Here is a 21,129-nt window from a genome sequence, read left to right as displayed (position 1 = left end):
CACAAAATGCCTGCTGCATAACACACTGTAACTGATCCCTGAAACACTGGAAAGACTGTTATGGAAGCAAATCAGGTAGATGGTTTTCTGGTCTGATGGGCATGTTTGGATGCCCAAATAATGGCATTTACCAGTATGTCATTATAACTGTGAAGTTCAGCAGAGATGTTATCACTCTCTGAGGTTGATTAATTATGATTTGGGCTTAGACAATTTTCATCATTCTTGGAACAGTGAATGCTATTTGATACACTGATATTCTGGACAATTCTACTCTTCCAACACTGCAGCAACAATATGGAGAGGATCCTTTCCTCTTTTATCCTGCACAGCTCACAGCAACTTGGTTTGAAGACATGGGCATACAAAATCTTCAGTGGCCTACCCACAGACCCAACTTTAACCCGACTGAGCATCTTTGGGATGAACTGGAGCAGTGGATTCAGGCCAGGAAGACCTCTGAAGTTTAAATTTTCGCTTTATACTCTCTAAAAGGTCGTTTTTATAGTGTAAATTGTATTAGTTAGCAATTCAAATCATTAAAATGCTGCCAATGCACAATTAAAAACCAAATCAATCAATCATTAAAATGCACTACACTTTCATCGTTATCACATGTTCTGTTATAAGAACCAGTTTTGAATGCTTTGTGATATTTTTCTAAAGCTCATTTCTGGAGGTCACGACCATAAAACAATAAAAACAATTTGCACTTTCTGGTTTATTGGACTTTTCTGCTACTGCAAGCAAATTATAAACAGGTAGTAAACTCCGTGTTATTGCATTTGCGAAAATACCTACAGATGGAATTATGTGGTTTTTTACGTTATTTACGGTGAAATGTGTTTCCCCTTTACTGAAATCTTTAATCGTATAAAAAACAAACAAATTTTCAGAATTTTAAGCTTCGTAAACTTGTTACTCCGCGAAAATCATGTTAGTTGCAAATTGTGTGTTCCGTTAAAATATGCTTATGCATGCTATTGAAATTTATAAAGAAAAGAGAAGATTATCTTGAAAACAAACACCTTTTGAAACATTTCTGAAGAAGACTACTCCTTGTGCAACAAACCAATGAGTGCTGAGCCAATAATGAGTGATCAACATTTAGTCGATGATGATGAAGAATAAACATTCTTTAACATTTGTAAGTCATAAATAATTTCTTTATTATTATAATTTGCTTGATTTTACAGGCTACATTTTCATTTCTTTGGATAAATCAATCATTGTTCAAAATTCCTATTTTTAACATTAGGTCTATGAGAAATAATTCCCACTTTACGAGCATTTACAGAAAACACACACACACACACACAGAAATTTTTACAATTTTATTCACTTTTATCATCCTTATAGCATAAAAGAATCAGTACTATACAGTCAAATTTACAATGCCATAAAATATTGTCAAGAACATGAAGATGTAGAAATAGAGAAACAATATTTAACTAAAGCCTTTACAAAAAGAAAATACCCAATGCAGTTAATACAAAACACTATATTAGAAGCAGAAAATAGAATATATAAACCTATTACAATAAACCAAATTAAATAATAACAAACAAACAATGCATCAAAGTTATACTTCAATATCACAGTCAATTTTCTCAACGACAACTTTGTAAATTATTTTCAGGCACATTAACATAATGCTGATTTTTTTCTTCATATAAAAGAAAACACTAGGGACATTATTTAACAAACAAAGAAACGTATAGTTTCTTTGTTTGTAAAATAACATTAAATGCCAACACAACTGTAATGCCTGCTGCATCGATAGTACAACTGTTAAGCTCGGATCAACCAGAACCACCACAAATCCAAGTGTTGGACAAGTTTTTGCAGCTCCAGCGAATGCTAAGTTTTTAATTATACTTAGCCATTTATTGACTTAATTGTTATATTAAATTATTTTCTATAAGTAGCGTCTAGTTAATTAAAATTAATTAATACTTAGTGTCCATATATTTAACATTCGTAACTTGCCGCCGTTGTATAAGTAATAATGGCATGTGATGCAAGAAAGCAAGTGTATAAGCTTATGCAGCATCAGCCAAAAAAAAAAAAAAATTTACAAAACAATTCCCTCTAAATGTTTGTCCAGTTCCTCCTTAATTTTATTTAACCTATCAACTTCCACAATGAAAGATTGTGGAAGTTTGTTCCAGCAATTAACCACCAGCTGGCTAAAGGCAAATTTCCACACATCTATTCTACATCTGTCCTTCCTCAATTTGAATTTATGCTCCCTTAGGTTCGTAATCTCAACGAGTGGAAGAATCCCTTCAGAATTCAGCATGCTCAACCCATTCAAGGCCTTATACACCTCAATCAGATCACCTTGCAGGTGCCTAGTCTCCAGCCACTGTAATTTGCAGAAATTAAATTAAATCCTTCCTAAAATGAGGCTTCCAGACCTGTACGCAGTACTCAAGGCATGACTCATGGCATGACCATTGCCTTATACAGAGGGACAATCACCTCCTTTTCCCTGCTAGAAAAGTTCCTGTATATCATTAACAAAACCCCGTGATCTGCCCTGGCAGCCTTTCTGCATTGCTCAGAAAACTTCATATCTTACTGCACAAACTTCATATCTGACTCCCCTGAGTCCAAGGATGCTCTCATAATTATGGCTAAGGGTTTGCTTACTTCCTTTGCCACTGTTGTTGTTGTTATTTGGTTTTTAGGAGCTTTAGCAACTAAGGCCATATTGCTCCAGGGTTTTGCGGTGGTCATTCCCTGACCTTTCCGCATCCTCAGTATTTGATGGTCGTTGGCTCGAACCCCAGTCTAATCAAGAAGTGTGTGCTATGCACTGCTGCTCCTGCCCACTCCTTTGATATAACTGGATAGATTCCATCCACCCCAGGTGCCTTTCTTATGTTTAACTTCAATAATTTCTCCTCCACTTTGCTCTCAGTTATTACAAAATCATTAAGCCCAGCTACAATTTGATAACCTTCTGGAATTTTCAAACCTTAATAATTCCTCATATGTGAATGTAGATGCAAAATACTCATTCAGTTTGTTTGCTATATGAGCAGGATCATCAACAGTCGAACCATCGATATGAAGTGGACCAAGCAGATTTAACCCTTCCTTTTAGAGTTTATATGAGTATAGAAATCCTTGCTATTTTTCTTAGCATCCTTTTCCAAAGATTTCTCGTAATCTGCCTTCGCCTGCCTAACCTCCTTTGTGACTTTATTACAGATTAGCTTATATCTGCTATAGGCCTATTGTTAAATGATAAAATGTATATCTCATAAAACTAGACAGAAAAACACGTAGCAGTGTATTAGAAATCTGTTAGCTTAGTACAGTATTATCAATTAATCAGCAAAATTTATTAATCTTATTAAATTTTGTTGTCAGTTAAATTGTACTTTTTTAATTAAATACATATAACGACTTAGATCTTACAAATGTAACATTACAAATTAATACATACAACTTGACAGGAGATAAGAAAGTCAGATAACATAACTCGAGAGATAATACTCGATACTGAAATATATATAGTGTTATAACTGCATTGGGATATAAGTTTAGGGTTATATTTTTGTATTGAAATTGAAATTTCATTTGAAATCGAATCGAAATCATGACTCACGCCAGAGCAGCAAAGCAAAGCAAAAGGCTCAAGCTAATGGGAGTGCTGTGGCTCAGGAGAGAACTGAATCACAGCCTTTTGAAATATACTGCTTGTTTTATGTTTGTTTGGCAATCAGGAATGGGACATGATATTGCCAAGGGGAAAGTCTTTGTGTTTGCACGATGTAAGAAGTGTGAGGAAATTAGGTGCCAACTCAGCGCTGTTACAGGCCTATATGAGAGCTTGAAGGACAGGGTGGATACCCATGAAGGATTTAAACTGGAAGTTCAGAGCTTGCACTTAAACATCACGTAACACATGGCAATCCCCAATGCAGAATGTGCTGGTCCCACAGGAACTAGTAGTTGTCAGTGATTCTATTGTCAGGGAAATGGGGAACATACTATCCAAAATGGATAGGTGGAACAGGACCAGGGTGTGTGTGTGCCAGGGGGAAAGGCTGATGACGATGTAAAGCAGATATCATCTTTTAAGGGCACAAAAGGTGATATTGTTTTATACACGTTGGCACTAATGATATTAAGAGTAGCAGACCAGCGGAATTACTTAACAAGTACAGATCAATGTTGAAAAAAAGAAAATAAAAAACCAAGTGAGTTAGGGTTGAATTTGAAAGTGTCCACACTTCTGGCCAGCCATGATGGGAGGGAGTATATAATGAGAGCCTTGCCGATCAATTTGGCCCTGGGGGACTGTGCAAGGCTCGAGTGATAGAATTTTTCTCAGCCTGGTCTGTGCTTGTTAACAGGAGAGATGGCTCTTACGGAGATTTGATACACTTAAATAGAAAGGGTGCAAGAATATTTGCTGATGCTATTGAGGTAGTGTTAGGTGGGTTGGAAAACTGCTACCTTGGGGAGAGATATACGGACTAATAGATTAACAGTAACCGCTGGCAGAGGTGAAAGTGATTCGTGCACTGCTTCTATTGGAATGAGCAGAAGCCTGCAAAACAAGTTACAGGGGATTTCAGAGACTGCTGGGAGTCATTGTGGAACAAGTAAATACATGGGCTGTGTTAGGGTAGCTAAGAATTGGAACAGGTGCATATATACTTGCTGTACACTAATGCTAGGAGTTTGGTAAATAAATTTGATGAATTTGAGGTGTTGGTCAAAACATCAGGCACATATTGTTGGGATATCAGAGACTTACAAATGTAAGTCTCTGATGTCTGAAAAATTAGTGTCACACAGATATAAGGAATGCAGAAATGGAATTTGGGGAGTACAATGTGTACAGGAAGGATAGACAGGATAGGAAAGGAGGAGGGGGGGGGTTATACCATTAGTTAAGAAAAACATAAAATCCAAGGAAGTACAGCCAGTCAACATGGCTGAACAGTTCAGTGTCGAGTCAGTTTTGGAGCGACATAACCATGGGGAAAGAAAAATTCAGATTAGGAGTGTGTTATAGGCCAAATGACTCTCATGAATAGAACAAACAACTATACAGAGAAATACAGTGGGCCCGTAAATAAGAGTGTCTTATAATGAGGGATTTAAATTTCCCAGATATTGACTGGAATCTGTGGGTTGGTAACTCTCACACTAGCAAGGCTTTTGTGGATTTATTGGATGATTGTTTTCTACAGCAGCATGTTCGGGAGACAACTTAAGGGCACAATACTCTTGATCTGATTATTAGTAGTGATTCTTCATGCATTAAGAATCTGTAGATAAAGGAACCACTACGTGGCAGTGATCACAGTGTGCTGAAGTGGGATTTACACAAAGAGGTAACTACCATCAGGGGTAAAGGGAAGACTCTTGGAAGATCATAATCTTGGAAGCAACTAGGGTTTTCATACCAACTAAGAAATATTGTTCAAGGTTTAGGCCAAAATGGATGTCAGATGACCTAATAAGACACATGGCAGAGAAGAAAAATGCATGGCATACATATAAATTAACAGGCGACCCGGAAACCTAGGGCAGACATAAGCTAGTCTGTAATCAAGTCACAATGGATGTAAGGCAGGAGAAGGCAGATTATGAGAAATATTTGGCAAAGGATGTAAAGAAAAACAGCAAAGAGTTCTTTACTTATGTAAATTCTAGAAGGAAGGGGATGAATCAGAGTGGTCCACTTGATATCGATGGTTCAACTGTTGATGATCCTGCACAGGTAGCTAACAAACTAAATGAGTATTTTGCATCTACATTCACACGTGAGGAGTTATTCAGGGAGGGGAATGCCAGAGGTGAATTAAACTCAGGCAGTGAGCTACATGATTTTGAAATAATTGAGAGCAAAGTGGAGGAGAAATTGTTGAAGATAAACATAAGAAAGGCAACCGAGATGGATGGGATCTATCCAGTTATATTAATGGAGGCAACAAAGGAATTAAGCAAACCCTTAGTCATAATTATGAGAGCTTCCTTGGACTTAGGGAAGGTACCCATGGACTGGAGATGTGCAAATGTGACCCCAATTCACAAAGGAGGACCAAAGGGCAACACAAGTAATTACAGACCTGTTAGTTTAACTTCTGTTCCAGGGAAATTAATGGAGGCACTGGTTAAAGAAGCACTGCAGGATCAGCTAGACAAGACTTTGGTTATAGCTCGGACACAGCATGGTTTTGTTAAGGGGAAGTCTTGTCTGGCCAATTTAGTTGGATACTATGATGTGGTCACAAAGGAACTGGATGCAAAGAATAATTTTGATAACATATATTTGGATCTTAGAAAGGCTTTTGATACTGTTACACATGGAAGACTATTGCACAAATTTGAGCAGTGTGGCATTGGAGGCAAATTGCTGGTATGGATAAAGGGATGGTTGAGTGGGAAAAGACAGATAGTGGTAATCAATGGACATTGCTCTTCGGGGACTAATGTTATTAGTGAATTCCCCCAGGGTTCAGTGTTGGGTCCATTTTTGATTTCTGTATATATTAATGATATTGATGATGGTATATCAGGCTTAATGTCCAAGTTTGCTGACGATATGAAAGTCGGCAGGGTTGTTAATGACACGAATGGCAGTATGCTGCTGCAACAGGATCTAGAAAAGTTGAGCAGATGGGCTGAGAGGTGGCAACTGAAGTTTAACACTGACAAATGTAAAGTACCGCATGTGGGAAGCAGTAACCTCAGAGTAACGTATCAACTGTGAGGTACTACACTGACAGTGGTAGAGAATAAAAAGGACCTGCGGGTAATTGTGTAGGCAGATATGAAGTTTTCTGAGCAGTGCAGATGGTCTGTAAGAGTAGCTCATGGTGTTTTGTGAATGATATAGGAATTTTTCTAGTAGGGATAAGGAGGTGATTATCCCCTTGTATAAGGCATGGTCAGGCCACACCTTGAGTACTGTATACAGGTCTGGAGGCCTCATTTTAAGAAGAATGTACAGCTGCTGGAACAGTACAGAGAAGGGCAACAAGATTAGTGAATGGAACAAAGGGCAACAAGATTAATCAATGAAAAGGCAAAACTTAAGCCTTTCTTATGAAGAAAGGCTTTAGTTAAGTTTTGCAAATTACAGTGTCTAGGAGAATAGGCACCTGCGTGATGATCTGATTGAGGTGTATAAAGCCTTGAATGGTTTGAGCATGCTCAATGCTGATGGGATTCTTCCTCTTGCTCATTATAATTGCCTGAGAGGGCATAAATTCGAATTGAGGAAAGACAGTTGTAGAATAGATGTGCAGAAGTTTGCCTTTAGCCAGGGTGTGGTTGATTGCTGGAACAAACTTCTATCTCTTGTTGTAGAAGTTGATAGCTTATATAGATTCATGGCAGAATTTGGAGCGAAAAACATTTGGAGCGAAAGGATGGGTGAAATGAGAAGGTTTTTTTTTTGGCTGATGCTATATAAGCTTGCTTTCTTGCATCATGTTCCTTTACTAATGCTAAATACTAGTTTGTTATCATGGTAACAGCCTTCAGTATAATTATTCCACAACAGAGCTCAGCTAACAACTAATTTCCACCTGTACATTATGTACAACCAGAAATAAAGTGTTATTTTGATCTTATATAGCTTAAAAGTGCTTCCTTTCTTTCTCTCTCTCTCTCTCTCTCTTTTAATATAATCTAGAAATGTAAATTTAGTTTAAATGTTCTTAAAATTTAGTTCAATTTTAACAAATCAAAACTTCCGCCCAGATTTTGAAAAAGTTCCGGGCAAACCTAAATCTACAGACAGAGGATAATTTCTTCTACCATTTAACTGAAGGGAGGGAATCCTCTATAAGAAACTATTTGGATACTTACCAAGGGAATAATGAATGCATCCCTAAAACTCAGACTAGCAGCTACAGTAAGAATAGGATCCAAACAAGAAAATATAGCCCCTAATAAAATCATCTTGCCGGTTTGAGGATCTAGAGGCAATTTAGCAAGGTGAAAGCCCAAAGGAGTCAGATCTTCATTCTCATCAAGGGCATTCTGGAAAATAAACAGAATATTTATGATTGTTTATTTATAAAGATTTATTCTCAATATAATATATACAAAGTGATCTTTTCCATCAAGCCATTTCAGTTGTTCATATTTATGAAATATCATTTTTACATGTCAATTAATTAATGTTCACTGTCTACTTTAATACTGCTTTGAATCAATTTATATTTCAAAGGCTTCTAGCTGTATATTTCAAACTATCGGTACATTTATTTTCCAATATTTGTTTTAAAATTTTTTTTTCTACAAATGAAATCTTACATGCTGCTTTGATGTAGCATGCCTTTATTATTGGGGGGGGGGGAGAAAGAGTAACTATTTTTTATTAATCAAATTCTCAGAGATTTCATTATTTTGAATCTTATTGTGTGTGATTGAGTGATTTTAGTTTTTATGGCACATGAGCAAATTCGGCCATGATTCACCAAGTCCAGTACTTAAATGTATTAAAAACAACAGTGACCTAAAAATGTTACTATGTCAAAATGTACAAAGAATTAAAATCAAGGTAAAAGACAGGTAAAGAAAGAGAAGTATATACAATGACTATTAAAAGGCATTTATATGTGGGTACACAGATTTATAGTTTTTAAAAATTTCTGACATATCATCTTTGTCAAGTAAAATCTGACTGAGCGTACAAGGTCAGATGGTTAAAAGCACTTAAATAGAAAAGACACGCATTTAAAAAATTTGGACATTCAATAAGAATATGTGTGATGGTTAAAATGGTGTCACAATGTCACATAAAGGAGTGTCACCAGCCCTCAGAAGAAAAGCATGTCAGATGACTGTGTCTTATTGCAGAGCTGACCTAGAACAACTTCCTCTTTACAGTTAATTCATACAGACTAGACTACCAATGTTTGATTAGAGGCTTAATATCATCCAACATGTTTGCAGCCTGCCCTCATCATGAGTGTTGCCATCGGGAAACCAGTTACGTTCGTATTACTTGCCTATAGTCTGTATAATGGACTAAGAGGCAAGATTTATAAAGGGTCACTGCTTATTTGGCTGTGGTGTCTGCCAACACATTTCCCAAACAGCTATATGGGGAACCTATCACATGAAACTGACTCAACATTGCACTCGTCTCCTACGTCAACTGGATACACTGCCTTAAATTTAATATTCTTGTTAACTAAGAGCATAACCCCCTCCACCTCTCCTGTTCTGTCAGTTCTTCCTGCATAAATTGTAACTGTGATGAATATACTAAACAGCTATACAGGGAAACAGAGTTGGTCAGCAAATCAGAATGTCTCATAACAGGTGATTTTAACTTTCCAGCCGTTGACTGGTTTGTTACTGTTATTTGGTTTTTTTAGGAGCATTAGCAACTAAGGCCATATTGCTCTGGAAATATGTGGTGGTCATTCCCTGACCTTTCCGCATCCTCCATATTTGGTGGTGATGGGCTCGAACCCTGGTCTAATCAAGAAGCGTGTGCTACGCACTGCTGCTCCTTCCCACCTGGCTACGGAGGCGCCTCCGTTGACTGGAATTTGTGGTTGGTCACTCACACACTAATAAGTCTTTTGTGGATTTCTTAGATGAATGTTTCTACAGCAACATGTTAGAGAAGAAGCAATACTCTTGATCTGGTTATCAGCAATGATTCTTCATGCATTAAGAATCTGCAGGTAAAAGGCCCACTTGGTGGCAGCGATCAGAGTGTACTAATGTGGAATTTAATTAAAGATATAACTACCATCAAGGGTAAAGGGAAAGGCTTTTGCTATCGTAAGGGTGACAACAGATGTCTCACAATTTTTGAATTGTATGCAGTGGGACCAACTGATGATGTTCCAACAGCAAACATAGGTCTACTCCCCTCAAAAAAGAAATTGAAGTCAATTCCTTCTATTGTCAAGGTTATGGCATTAGATTTTTGGGTTGCTGATTGAGTGTTGTTAGTGGATTACCTTCAGAATGACCAGACAGTCACAGGAGCGTGCAGACCTTGTAGGGTGCTTGCATGAAACATCAAAAGTATACAGCAAGGAAAAAACTAAGCAAAGGAGTCTGATTCCACCAGGACAATGCCTCTGCATGAGTTTGGCTTTGAAATCTTGGACCACCTCCCTATATTCACAAATCTTGTACCATCAGACTTTCAGCTATTGTCTAATATGAAAAACTACCATTTTCCAACTGACAGTAACATCATTGCAGCAGTGGATGCATTCCAGGAGGCTAAAGAGAAGTCAAAAATGAAAAATTTCTTGACAGCTGGAATCAACACTTTGCAGTATTAGCAGCAAAAGTGCACTGATTCCAAAGGGATCTATGTTGAAAATTAACATTTTACCAGACTCCTCAAATAAACCATTCATACTCAGGCCATGAAACATTATAATCCTAGCTTGTAAGTCTGGTTCATCTGCAGAAAATATGCATGCTGAAAGTGGATATCCTACGGTGACCATTCACTGAATATGGTTCCTGTATGCAGGCTATATCAATAATCTCCCTGTTGCACAAGTCTAACTTCAACTACTGATCTTGATCTTTGATCATTAATTTGTATTTGTAGGTTACCATTCAATTGTGCATTGTACTGATTAAGAATTAAGTGATTATTGATATCTGCCATTAACATTATCAAATTGCCATGCTCTTTCTTTCAACAATGTAAGTACATTCAAGTATTCTGGACACTCATTACACCTTAAGGAATGATCTGCTGTTTGAATTTTCGCCTTACAATTTGATTAGATCGGTTGTTCTCGTTGATGGATACAGAACGTGCAGGAGTGTTCACTACAAATTGGGTCTCTGCGATAACATGTTCTGGCTGTATGACCAAATTCCTTACAATTATAGCATAATGTAACTAAATGAAAGTCACTGAACTTATATGACATGAAGCCATTGAAAATCCTACCCTGCAATAACAAATGACTCCTAATACGCCTTGACACTTGGGGGACCCAACTGTTTCCTGTTTTAGCTTTATTAAAACTACAAAAATGGACAAATATCTCCTCCTCCATTTCCTCCCTGGAGATGTTCATACTTACTAAAAATTTTTTTTTTTTTTAAGTCTTCTAACAGGTCTTCCTTGTTGATCATTTTTTCTACATCATACAATATTATTTTACACCCTGGCTCTTGTAGAGTCGAGCGGATCTCGCCCAAAGAGTTAATTATCTCATATTCATTTACATCACATAGCTCCTTTTCCATTTTCATCTAAATTAGCATTTTTAGCAATAGTTGAGGCATATGATGCAAGAAAGAAATCTTATATACCATCAGCAAAAAAAAAAAAAAAAAACCCATCCTTCCCATTTCACCCATTCGGTCACTCCAAATGTTTGTTTAGTTCAGCCTTAAATTTATTTAAGCTATCAACTTCCACAATAACAGATGGAAGTCTGTACCAGCAATCAACTACCAGCTGGCTAAAGGCAAATTTCCACACATCTATTCTACAACTGTCTTTCCTCAACTTAAATCTATGCCCCCTCAGGTTCTTAATCTGAGCAAGTGGAAATGTCCCATCACCAATGAGCTAGCTCAAACCATTCAAGGCCTTATACAGCTCAATCAGATCACCTCACAGGTGCCTAGTCTCCAGATACTGCAACTTGCCGGACTTAAGCCTCTCTTGGTAAAGCACCCCTTTGTTCCTCTCACCAATATTGTTGCCCTTCTCTGTACTTGTTCTAGCAACTTTACATCCTTACTAAAATTAGGCCCCCCCCAGACCTGTATGCAGTACTCAAGATGTGGCCTGACCACTGCCTTATACAAAGGGATAGTCTCTGCTAGCAAAATTCCTATACATCATTGACAAAACTATATGACCTGCCCTGGCAGCCTGTCTGCACTGCTCAGAGAACTTCATATCTGACTGAACAATTACCCCCAGGTCTCTTTCATTCTCCATTACCCTGAGTGTAACACCACCTAGATGGTACATTTCTTTGGTGTTACCTACCCATATGCAGTACTTTGCAATTTGTCAATATTAAACTTCAATTGCCACTTCTCAGCCTATTTGCCTAACTTTTCTAGAGCCTGTTGCAGTAGCATACTGTCTTTGCTGTCATTAACAGCCATGCCAACCTTTGTATCATCTGAAAACTTGGACATTAAGCCTGATATACCTTCATCGATATCATTGATAAATACACAAAACAACAATGGGCCCCAGCACCAAACCCTGGGGGCCTACACTAATAACATTAGTGCATGTAGAGTAGTGTCCATTTATTACCACTCTCTGCTGTCTCCCACTAAACCATCTCTTTATCCACTGCAGCAACTTGCCCTTAATGTCATACCACTCCAATTTGCAGAGGAGTCTTCCATCTGCAATAGTATCAAAGCTCAAGCAATAACTAGAATAGGTATAAACAGATATTTTGCAAGTTATAAATAAGTGAAAAGCAGGGCGTTATAAAGTCATCATTGGGAGATTATTATCTTGCCACCAACATTGTCTTAAAAAAAAAAAAAAAAAAACCAACAACAAATGTTTAGTTTGTTTTAGTGTGTTGCTTTGATTGTGTTCCATCGCACCGGAAAGAGAAAAAAAAAAAAAAAAAAAAATATTGTGCTTTCAATTAAACAAAAACTTGAATTTATTCAAAAGTTTGAAAATAGTGTATCTGTTAAATCTTTAATAAACCATTATAACATTGGTGACCAAACCATATGCGAATCATAAAAACATAAAGGGAAACTATTAGATTTAAAATCAACAAAGAAAAATGTGTTGTTATTTGGTTTTTTAGGAGCATTAGCAACTAAGGCCATTTGGCTCCAGGGATATGCGGTGGTCATTCCCTGACCTTTCTGCATCCTCCGTATTTGGTGGTCATGGGCTCGAACCCTGGTCTAATCAAGAAGCATGTGCTATGCACTGCTGCTCCTGCTTACCTAGCTACGGAGGTGCCGGTAAGCATTGTATTGGACACACGAGTAGTGAGTGGTAAGTTTTTTATCAATCGCCATTTTATTTACGTAGGTTGCTGAACATTTTTGGACATAGTAAGTCCCTGACTTATGTAACATCGAACTTATGTTAATAAATGGCCAGTAGGATTAACCATACAGTCAATCCTACTGGCCATTTTGTTGTCTGTAACACAGTACAAAACTAATCAAACGTCAGTAACAATCGTGCTTACCTCACTTTCCACAAGCGTATCAACAGCTACAGTGAAATGGGGTGTGGCGTTATCATCCATAAACATGAACTCTGGGCCAATGGAACCTCGGAACAGATGCACATGGGGAAGGATTAGCTCAGTACAGTAGCGTGCACTGGTTACAGTACCACCTTCCAGTATCTGGAGTTGTGTACATCCATCCAAGATAACGCCTCCCCAGATGAGAACAACTCGACCGCCATATCGATCCCTTTCAGTGATGTTTGAAGGATGATACCGTGTGCCAATCTCTCACCAGATTAGCTGACATCCAGAATCGCTGTTGAGACTGAATCTACTCTCATCAGTAAAGCACACTTTACCCCATTGCGCTGCTGTCCAGTCCTTTTGTTCAATACACCATTGTAAACGGTGTCTCCGATGGGCAGGTGTTAAAGGGACACCTTTGTGGAGATGCCTGGTCGCATAAACTGCAATATCCTGCATTGGTCTCTCTTGGCCTGTAGGAGTATGTAGCAGTCACCATTGTGCATTATTTTTCATGGACAACCACACATGTGAGACGATGCTATGGGCGCTACCAAACTCTGCAGCCACACTCCTAGCACTTCGACCTTCCTCGAGCTTCCCAATTATTCAACCCCAGGTAAAGTCATCCAGATGTTGTCTACTGGCCATTTTGTTGTCTGTAGCACAGTAGAAACTAATCAAACGTCAATAACAATCGTGCTCACCATTTGGTAATTTGCACATAACTGCTAAACTGCTGCTTTTATTTGTTTATGTGAGCCCTCTCATCACAATTCAAATTTTTCCATGTGCACCAGCTTTCTACTGAATGACCACAGTTATGCAAATCACCACAGGCTGTTTTGTTTGATTTTGTGGTTGTAACCTTTAGAAATATCCCCTGGCTTGTAGCCGTGAAGGGTATTGTGTATGGCATGTGCCTTTTGTATGCAATAAAGAGTTCTTTTTCTTCTAAATAGTGTTGGTCCTTAAGTTTTACATGCCAGTGTATATATCAGCTTTTACTGTCGATTTCTTCTTTTAATGTTTTCTTTTCTTATGTGCCAGTCCAGGAACTTCACCGCTGTCCCCAGATAAAGTTTTTAATTGAACTAATTAAAAATATGACTATTTTTCTATATATATAAGTAATATATAAAAATATATATAACTAACTAATTGAAAAATATATAACTTTCTTCATTCTTCTGAGGATATTATGTGGTTTTTGTAATTTTGGTATATCACGGATATAGAAGCAATATTTTATTAGTTTTTCCTGAGTTATGTAAAACTCGACTTACTTAAGAAGTCCTGTAACGTATGTCGGGGACTTACTGTATTTTTTGTACCCGTGAAATTGATTATCCGGGATTTTTATTTTACCATCTATCCCAGAAAATCATGAGTCTACTGTAAATGATATCAAAATTATTTTTTGCATCCAGTTCCTTTGTGACCACATCACAGTATCCAATCAAATTGGCAAGATAAGACTTCCCCTTAACAAACACATGCTGCATCTGAACTATTACTGCAGTCTTGTCTAGATGATCCTGCAACACTTCTTTAATCAGTGACTCCATTATTTTCCCAGGAACAGAACTTAGCTAACAGCTCTGTAATTATTTGTGTTACCCTTTAGCATTAGAATTAGCATTAGTTAGTAAAGGCATGTGATGCAAGAAATCAAGCTTGTATAGCATCAGCAAAAAAAAAAAAAAAAAAAAACTTCTAATTTCACCCATCCACTAGCTCCAAATATTTGTCTAGTTCTGCCTTGAATCTATTAAGCTATCAACTTCTACAACAACAGATAGAAGTTTGTTCCAGCAATCAACCACACCCTGGCTAAAGGCAAACTTCTGCACATCTATTCTACAACTGTCTTTCCTCAATTTGAATTTATGCCCTCTAGGGCAATTATAATTAGCAAGAGGAGGAATCCCTTTCCTAACAAAATTACCATTTTGAAAATGAGCTAAGATTAACACAATTTTCACTATGCAAACACAACAGCATCCTCCTGGATTAAAGATACAGTCAATTATATAATTTATTTTGAGAGTGGGTTTCTAAAATCCAATATGAATGTGGGAAGAAATAACTTTGCAGTGATAAGTTATAGCACTTTGGTTGGGGGCGGGGGTATGATAAGTATAAGTATGATAAGTACTGAAACTATGAGTAAGTTCTATCTGAATACTGTTCAGTCTATAAAAAAGAAAGTACATGGAGTTCTAGTGAAGCATATTGGAAAATGCTCCTTATGATCTTTTATTTTAGCACAAAGGAAGTCAATTAAATTGTTTTTTTTTTTTTTTTTTTTTTTAACCAGCTAAACTTGCCCAATACTGTTCAAGACTAACAGGCACACTTTCCACTATTATAGATATAGATATTATTTGGTTTTTAGGAGCATTAGCAACTAAGGCCATATTGCTCCGGGGATATGCGGTAGTCATTCCCTGACCTTTCTGCATCCTCCGTATTTGGTGGTCACGGGCTCGAACCCCAGTCTAATCAAGAAGCGTGTGCTACGCACTGCTGCTCCTGCCCACCTGGCTACAGAGGCGCCACTTTCCACTAAAGGGATAGTTTCTAATGTGCAACTAACAGTGATATATGCTTTATCATAAGTTAAATCTTTGCTACTTTTTATTTAAAACAATTTGGGTACATTTTGATCCCTTTGTCATATTGGATGTTTTCATTGCATGCCATTTTAGTTAGATGCATTTTCTGTCATAGGTGTGCAATTTTTCCCAAGAAAAATTTATTAAGACAAAATGTTTTACTAACCAAAATGCAAATTGTCATTTTCACATTTTACTGCAATCAACTTGTAATTTTTTTTTTGTGTAGTTATTTTTCTAACATGAAACAAATACAAAACTTCACTAAATAAATTCCACTTCAGAACCAAAGAACCACCATAACAGGAAGGCCTTTTATGCAACGTGATACATAGTTATTTAATAGTATGAACAAGAGCTATAATGCTCAATACATTCTATGTTGATATCAATATTTGTAAAAGAATAAGAGAAGTTTACCTCAATATGATACATAGAACACTTCTGTATGATACTCTCCAGAAATTAAAATGAACAATTTTTAAAAAAAATGAAAATCTTACATTATAGTAAGAAATAATTAACAATTAAAAATCAAACAAACACAATGAAAAATCAAATGAACACAATTAAAAATCCATTTAACGCAATTAAAAATTAAGTAAAAAATTAATTTAATGAAAAAAGGGGGGGGGGTCAAGAGACGTTCATAGGAGTTCTAATACACTGTTGCAAGCTTGCAACCAAATGCATATGAGTTGTGTGACGACCCCCCCCACCACATACGTGCAAAGGTCTACTGCAGAATACTTCAGCTAGTTTGTGAACACTCCTTCGCCGAACATTCAACAAACAGACATATCAACAGGTTACAAATCTTTCCTCGTATACACTATCGCAGGACCAGATTTCACTTTTATTTAAAAGATTAAATTACAATTTACCACCTCGAAAACTACCTAAAAAACAGTGCGCAACTGATATTGAATTTGGACTTCATAATGTTCCACAAAAATATTTATTTATTCAACAAGTTAACCAGGTGGTGAATAAAATAAAAGAAATGGGACTTCCTAAATTGAATACACATGACAGTTCAGCTTTACGTGAACTTCAGGAAAATAAAGACATTATTATTCCAAGAGCTGACACATGTACAGTGGTAATAATACTCACTAAACCTGATTATATTAATAAGTTAGTCAGTTGTATCAGATACCTCCACTTATCTTGAAGTAGACCCGGCACTATTTACCAATCTGGTCAATCAATACAATAAAACGTTAACCATGTAGCAAAAAAATGACTACATTACTATGGCTCAGTTAAAGGAATTGAAGGCCAGAACATACAATATTCCTGCACTTTTTGGTTAGGTAATATTACATAAGACTGGCTTTCCTATTCGGCTTAATGAAAAAAAATGAAACACTGCATTTTCATCCTTGGCCACACATGTATATAGCATTATAAAACCATTTAGACAGGTGATACAATTTGGGATTAAGAACTACGATACACTATTTAAAACCTTAAGGACTGTAGACTTGGCAGTAATGATAATTTATTCTCACTAGATGTTACTTCATTATATACAAATGTAAACGTTGAATACACATTAGATATTCTTTGGGATGTGTTAAATAATTATACGAAGCTTCCTATTAAAGAAATTTTTCACTTAATTAACCTTAGTTGAAGCCAACTATATCACCGTTTGAGACAAAGTATACAAACAAATTTTTGGTTTGCCCATGGGATTAAACCTGAGTGGCCTAATATTGGATATCTATCTCTCAACAATTGAACATGTACATTTGATGCCTTTACTACTTGCTACAACAGACAGAATTAACTTGTACCCTAAGGATACAAAAAAATACACCAATCAAAAATAGTAATATCAAAAAATACTTTATTTCTGTCCCATATGTTGAACAGTGGCACAAACAACTTAACAGATTCTTTAAAGATACCGAATTTAAAATTGTAGCTAGGCCAATACAGAAATTACACACTATACTGAACAGTCCTCTCCTCATTCGCAACACAAACAAATGACCTAGTATACAACATTTCTTGTGGTGATTGTGACTCGTCTTATCAGGGTTCTACATGATTTCCTCTGAATTTTCGCGTTAATCAATACATGGCCTCAGTTCGTGCTTCTCGTTCAGCAGTATCAGAATTAGCCTTTCATGTCATTAATGAAAAAAATACTTTTTTATTTAACGAGGCCAAAATACTTAGTGTCTAACGTAATTATACAAGACTATTAATTTGAGAAACTGTCGGAAAAAATAATTACATGAGAATTCTGTTAATGTTCGCCGGCCATATCTAATCTCCGACTCGTGGTCCTTTACACGAATGCGCAAGGAAAAATAATCCCTATTTAGGTTCCATGCTCACCCCTATTCAGTAATTTTCATTCCTGTGATCATGACATACAGTTGAAAAGCATTGTCAGCTTCAGGAAGAAAAATGGTTTTGCAATTTTTTTACATTTAATTGATTTTTAATTATTGTTAATTATTTCTTACTGTAATATTTTTGTTTTTTTTAAAATTGTTTTCGTTTTAATTTCAGGAGAGCATCGTATGGAAGTGTTCTACATATCATATTGAGGTAAACTTCTCTTATTCTTTTACAAATACATAGTTATATAAGCGAACATGTAATAACTTTTTTAAACAGAAAAGGTTCAAATACAGTAATTTTAAAAACTACAACCTATAACAGTGCTTAAGCCGATCATATAATAAATTATTTAATCATTTAATTTTTAACAGATAAAATCAAACTAATTAAAATGAAAAAATATAAATTAAATTATTTCATTTGACATGTGGAAAACTTTGCTTCCTAAAAATCAACCAATCATGCTGATTTCTTAGTTTTATTTCCAGTTATCACTAATTAAAAATGACAATAAAGGTGAAGAAGGCAATATGTATTTAAAAAAAAAACAAAAAAAAAAAACACTTAATTGATAAAAATACTTACCAGGGTGTGCAATAAATCAATTGACAGTTGGAGCGTTTTGAGGGAAGGAGGCTGCATAGCTTTCTGAATAAATGATTCTATTTTGCCAAGCTTTAGGATCTGAACAGGGCAACATTTAAAAAAAAAAAACATTACAAAGAGTTTTATAGTTTGAAACACTGTATAAGATACAGTAAACTAAAGACAAACACAGCATTACTCTAGGACAACAGTTCGCAACCTTTTTTGTTTTGCGAACCCTTTTTAACACAATACATATTGTGAACATCCTAGGCAAATTAACATTTTCTAAAGTAGTTTAGGATTAATATTATTAAGTGCTTAAAATAATTACAATTTCTTTCCAAAAAATTTCTTCTTTTTTTTTTTTTTTTTTTTTTATGAGAACCCCAAACACGAGAGGTATTATAACCTATAGTACTTAGTACCGTGCTTGGGTTGGAGGTTGAGAAGACGAAAGAAGATATTTGTTGATATTGGACTTGAACTTCTGTAGATTGTAATTTTCAGGAAATACGTATGAAGGAGGGTTGTTCCAGAAAACGGCATTGAATGAATAAATGAGGAAGATGAAAAGTTGGTTCTGTGGGTTTGAAGTTGGACAGTAAATGGATGTTGGCTGGTGGCGGCACGTGTTCAGACTGTTTTGAAAGAGAGAGCGGGAATTATAGAAGTCAATTCAGAAGAACAGTGCCCATGGAAGTATCTGTAGAAGAGGCATGCAGCAGAAACAGTGCGTCTATGAGAAAGCGAGTGGAGAGACTCTGTTAGAGATGAATCATTAATTAACCTAACTGCCCTCTTCTGAATGGAATCAAGAAGCCTGAGAGAGGTTTTGGGGGCACCACCCCAGATGTGGGAACAATATTCCATGGCAGGGCGGATTTGCAATTTATACAGAGTGAGCAGCTGTTTGGGAGAAAAGTAACGCCGAGAGCGAAAGAGAAAACCAAGTTTTTTAGAGGCAGAGGAAGCAATATTTGAAATGTGCTTGTGCCAAGAGAGATTAGAAGTCAGGGTAATCCCCAAAAGAGAAATATCATTTTGCCTAGAAATCGGAGTGTCACTAAAGATAAGCATAGGAGCAGAAGAATCCTTTTTGCGAGATATAAGACAAGATTGAGTTTTAGAAGGGTTGAAATCAATTAAGTTGTCTTTGCCCCACTGGAGAATTAACTTAAGATTGGCATTTAAGGAATTGGCAGCAGCTTTTCGAGAACTTGAAGCTGATTGAGCTGGACAAGGTTTCTCAAAATGGAAAGTTGAATGCAATGTGCTATCATCGGCAAAACTATGGATAGCATTTCCAGTCAATGGAAGAAGGTCATTGATATACAAGAGGAAAAGAGTGGGGGAAAGAACTGAACCTTGGGGGACACCGGCATTAGTGGAGAAGTTAGAAGACAGAGAGCCATCTACCATCACCCTCAGTGAGCGATCAGAGAGAAAACTGGATAACCAATTACTAAAAACAGTTGGCAAACCATAAGATGGAAGCTTGTTTAGAATACCTTTATGCCAAACACGATCAAAAGCCTTTGAGATGTCAAGAGCAACTACTTGTGTTTCGCCGAACCTTTCCATTGAATTAGTCCATAAATGGGTAACATAAGCCAGAATATCACCAGTGGATCGGCACTGACGGAATCCATACTGGCGATCGTTGATCAGACGGAAGGTTTCTAGGTAGTTTAAGAGTTGGCGGTTAATTGATTTCTCCATTACTTTAGAAAGAGTAGAAGTAATTGCAATGGGACGATAATTGGATGGGAGGGATTTGTCACCCTTTTTAGGAACTGGCTGGATATGAGCAAATTTCCAAGCAGAAGGGAAAACACCTTTGGAATAAGAAAGTGAAAAAAGGCGGCAAAGAATAGGAGTAAGTTCAGGAGCACAGGTTTTGAGAACAAGTGGAGAAATACCATCAGGACCTGGAGCTTTCTTAGCATCAAGATTCATCAAAATCCTTCTGATATCCTTTTGACGGAAGACCACAGGAGGCATTGAATGGAGTGTGTTAGGAATGGTGGGAGGTGTTTTACCAAGATCATTAATATATGAGCTCGAAGAAAAATGGGATGCTAGCAGGTCAACTTTATCCTTGGCTGAAGTGACAACAGAACCATCTGGTTTGGACAGAGGTGGGAGCAGAGATGGGCAAAAGTTGCGGCCAATAGCTTTGGCAAGAGACCAGAATGCTCGGCTATCATTAGGGCAAGAAGCAAGTTTTCTACTCTTAGCCTGTTCAAACTCTAGTTTGGACTGATTAATAACTGCTTTACAATTGTTGCGAGCTTTGGTGTAGGCAGAAAATGAAACTGAAGAATTAGAAACAAGCCAATTACGATATGCAACGTTCTTCTCTTGGACAGCCTTAG

The 21,129-nt window shown here is 36.8% G+C and overlaps 1 protein-coding gene across 2 annotated transcripts in view; it reads right to left on the bottom strand.

Moving 5' to 3' along the window:
• LOC150085302 (ATP-dependent DNA/RNA helicase DHX36-like) overlaps positions 1–21,129 on the bottom strand; it is a 458,954-nt gene that overhangs the window by 106,202 nt on the left and 331,623 nt on the right. For both annotated transcript variants that reach the window (XR_016546967.1, XM_090373980.1), the window contains exons 17-18: positions 18,752–18,850; positions 7,846–8,019 (exon numbers count right to left, since the gene is read on the bottom strand). Coding sequence is in view for 1 of the 2 variants with exons in the window: in XM_090373980.1 (XP_090230106.1) it covers positions 7,846–8,019; positions 18,752–18,850 (273 nt within the window). In the remaining variant the exon portion in view is untranslated. The remainder of the gene's footprint in view (positions 1–7,845; positions 8,020–18,751; positions 18,851–21,129) is intronic.

Source organism: Mastigoproctus giganteus, chromosome 5 (assembly GCF_048544385.1).
Source record: "Mastigoproctus giganteus isolate SK-2022 chromosome 5, ASM4854438v1, whole genome shotgun sequence".
Taxonomy (NCBI): Eukaryota; Metazoa; Arthropoda; class Arachnida; order Uropygi; family Thelyphonidae; genus Mastigoproctus; species Mastigoproctus giganteus.
The sequence above is the reverse complement of the archived record's forward strand: the minus strand, read 5'-3'. Positions and strand labels throughout refer to the sequence as shown.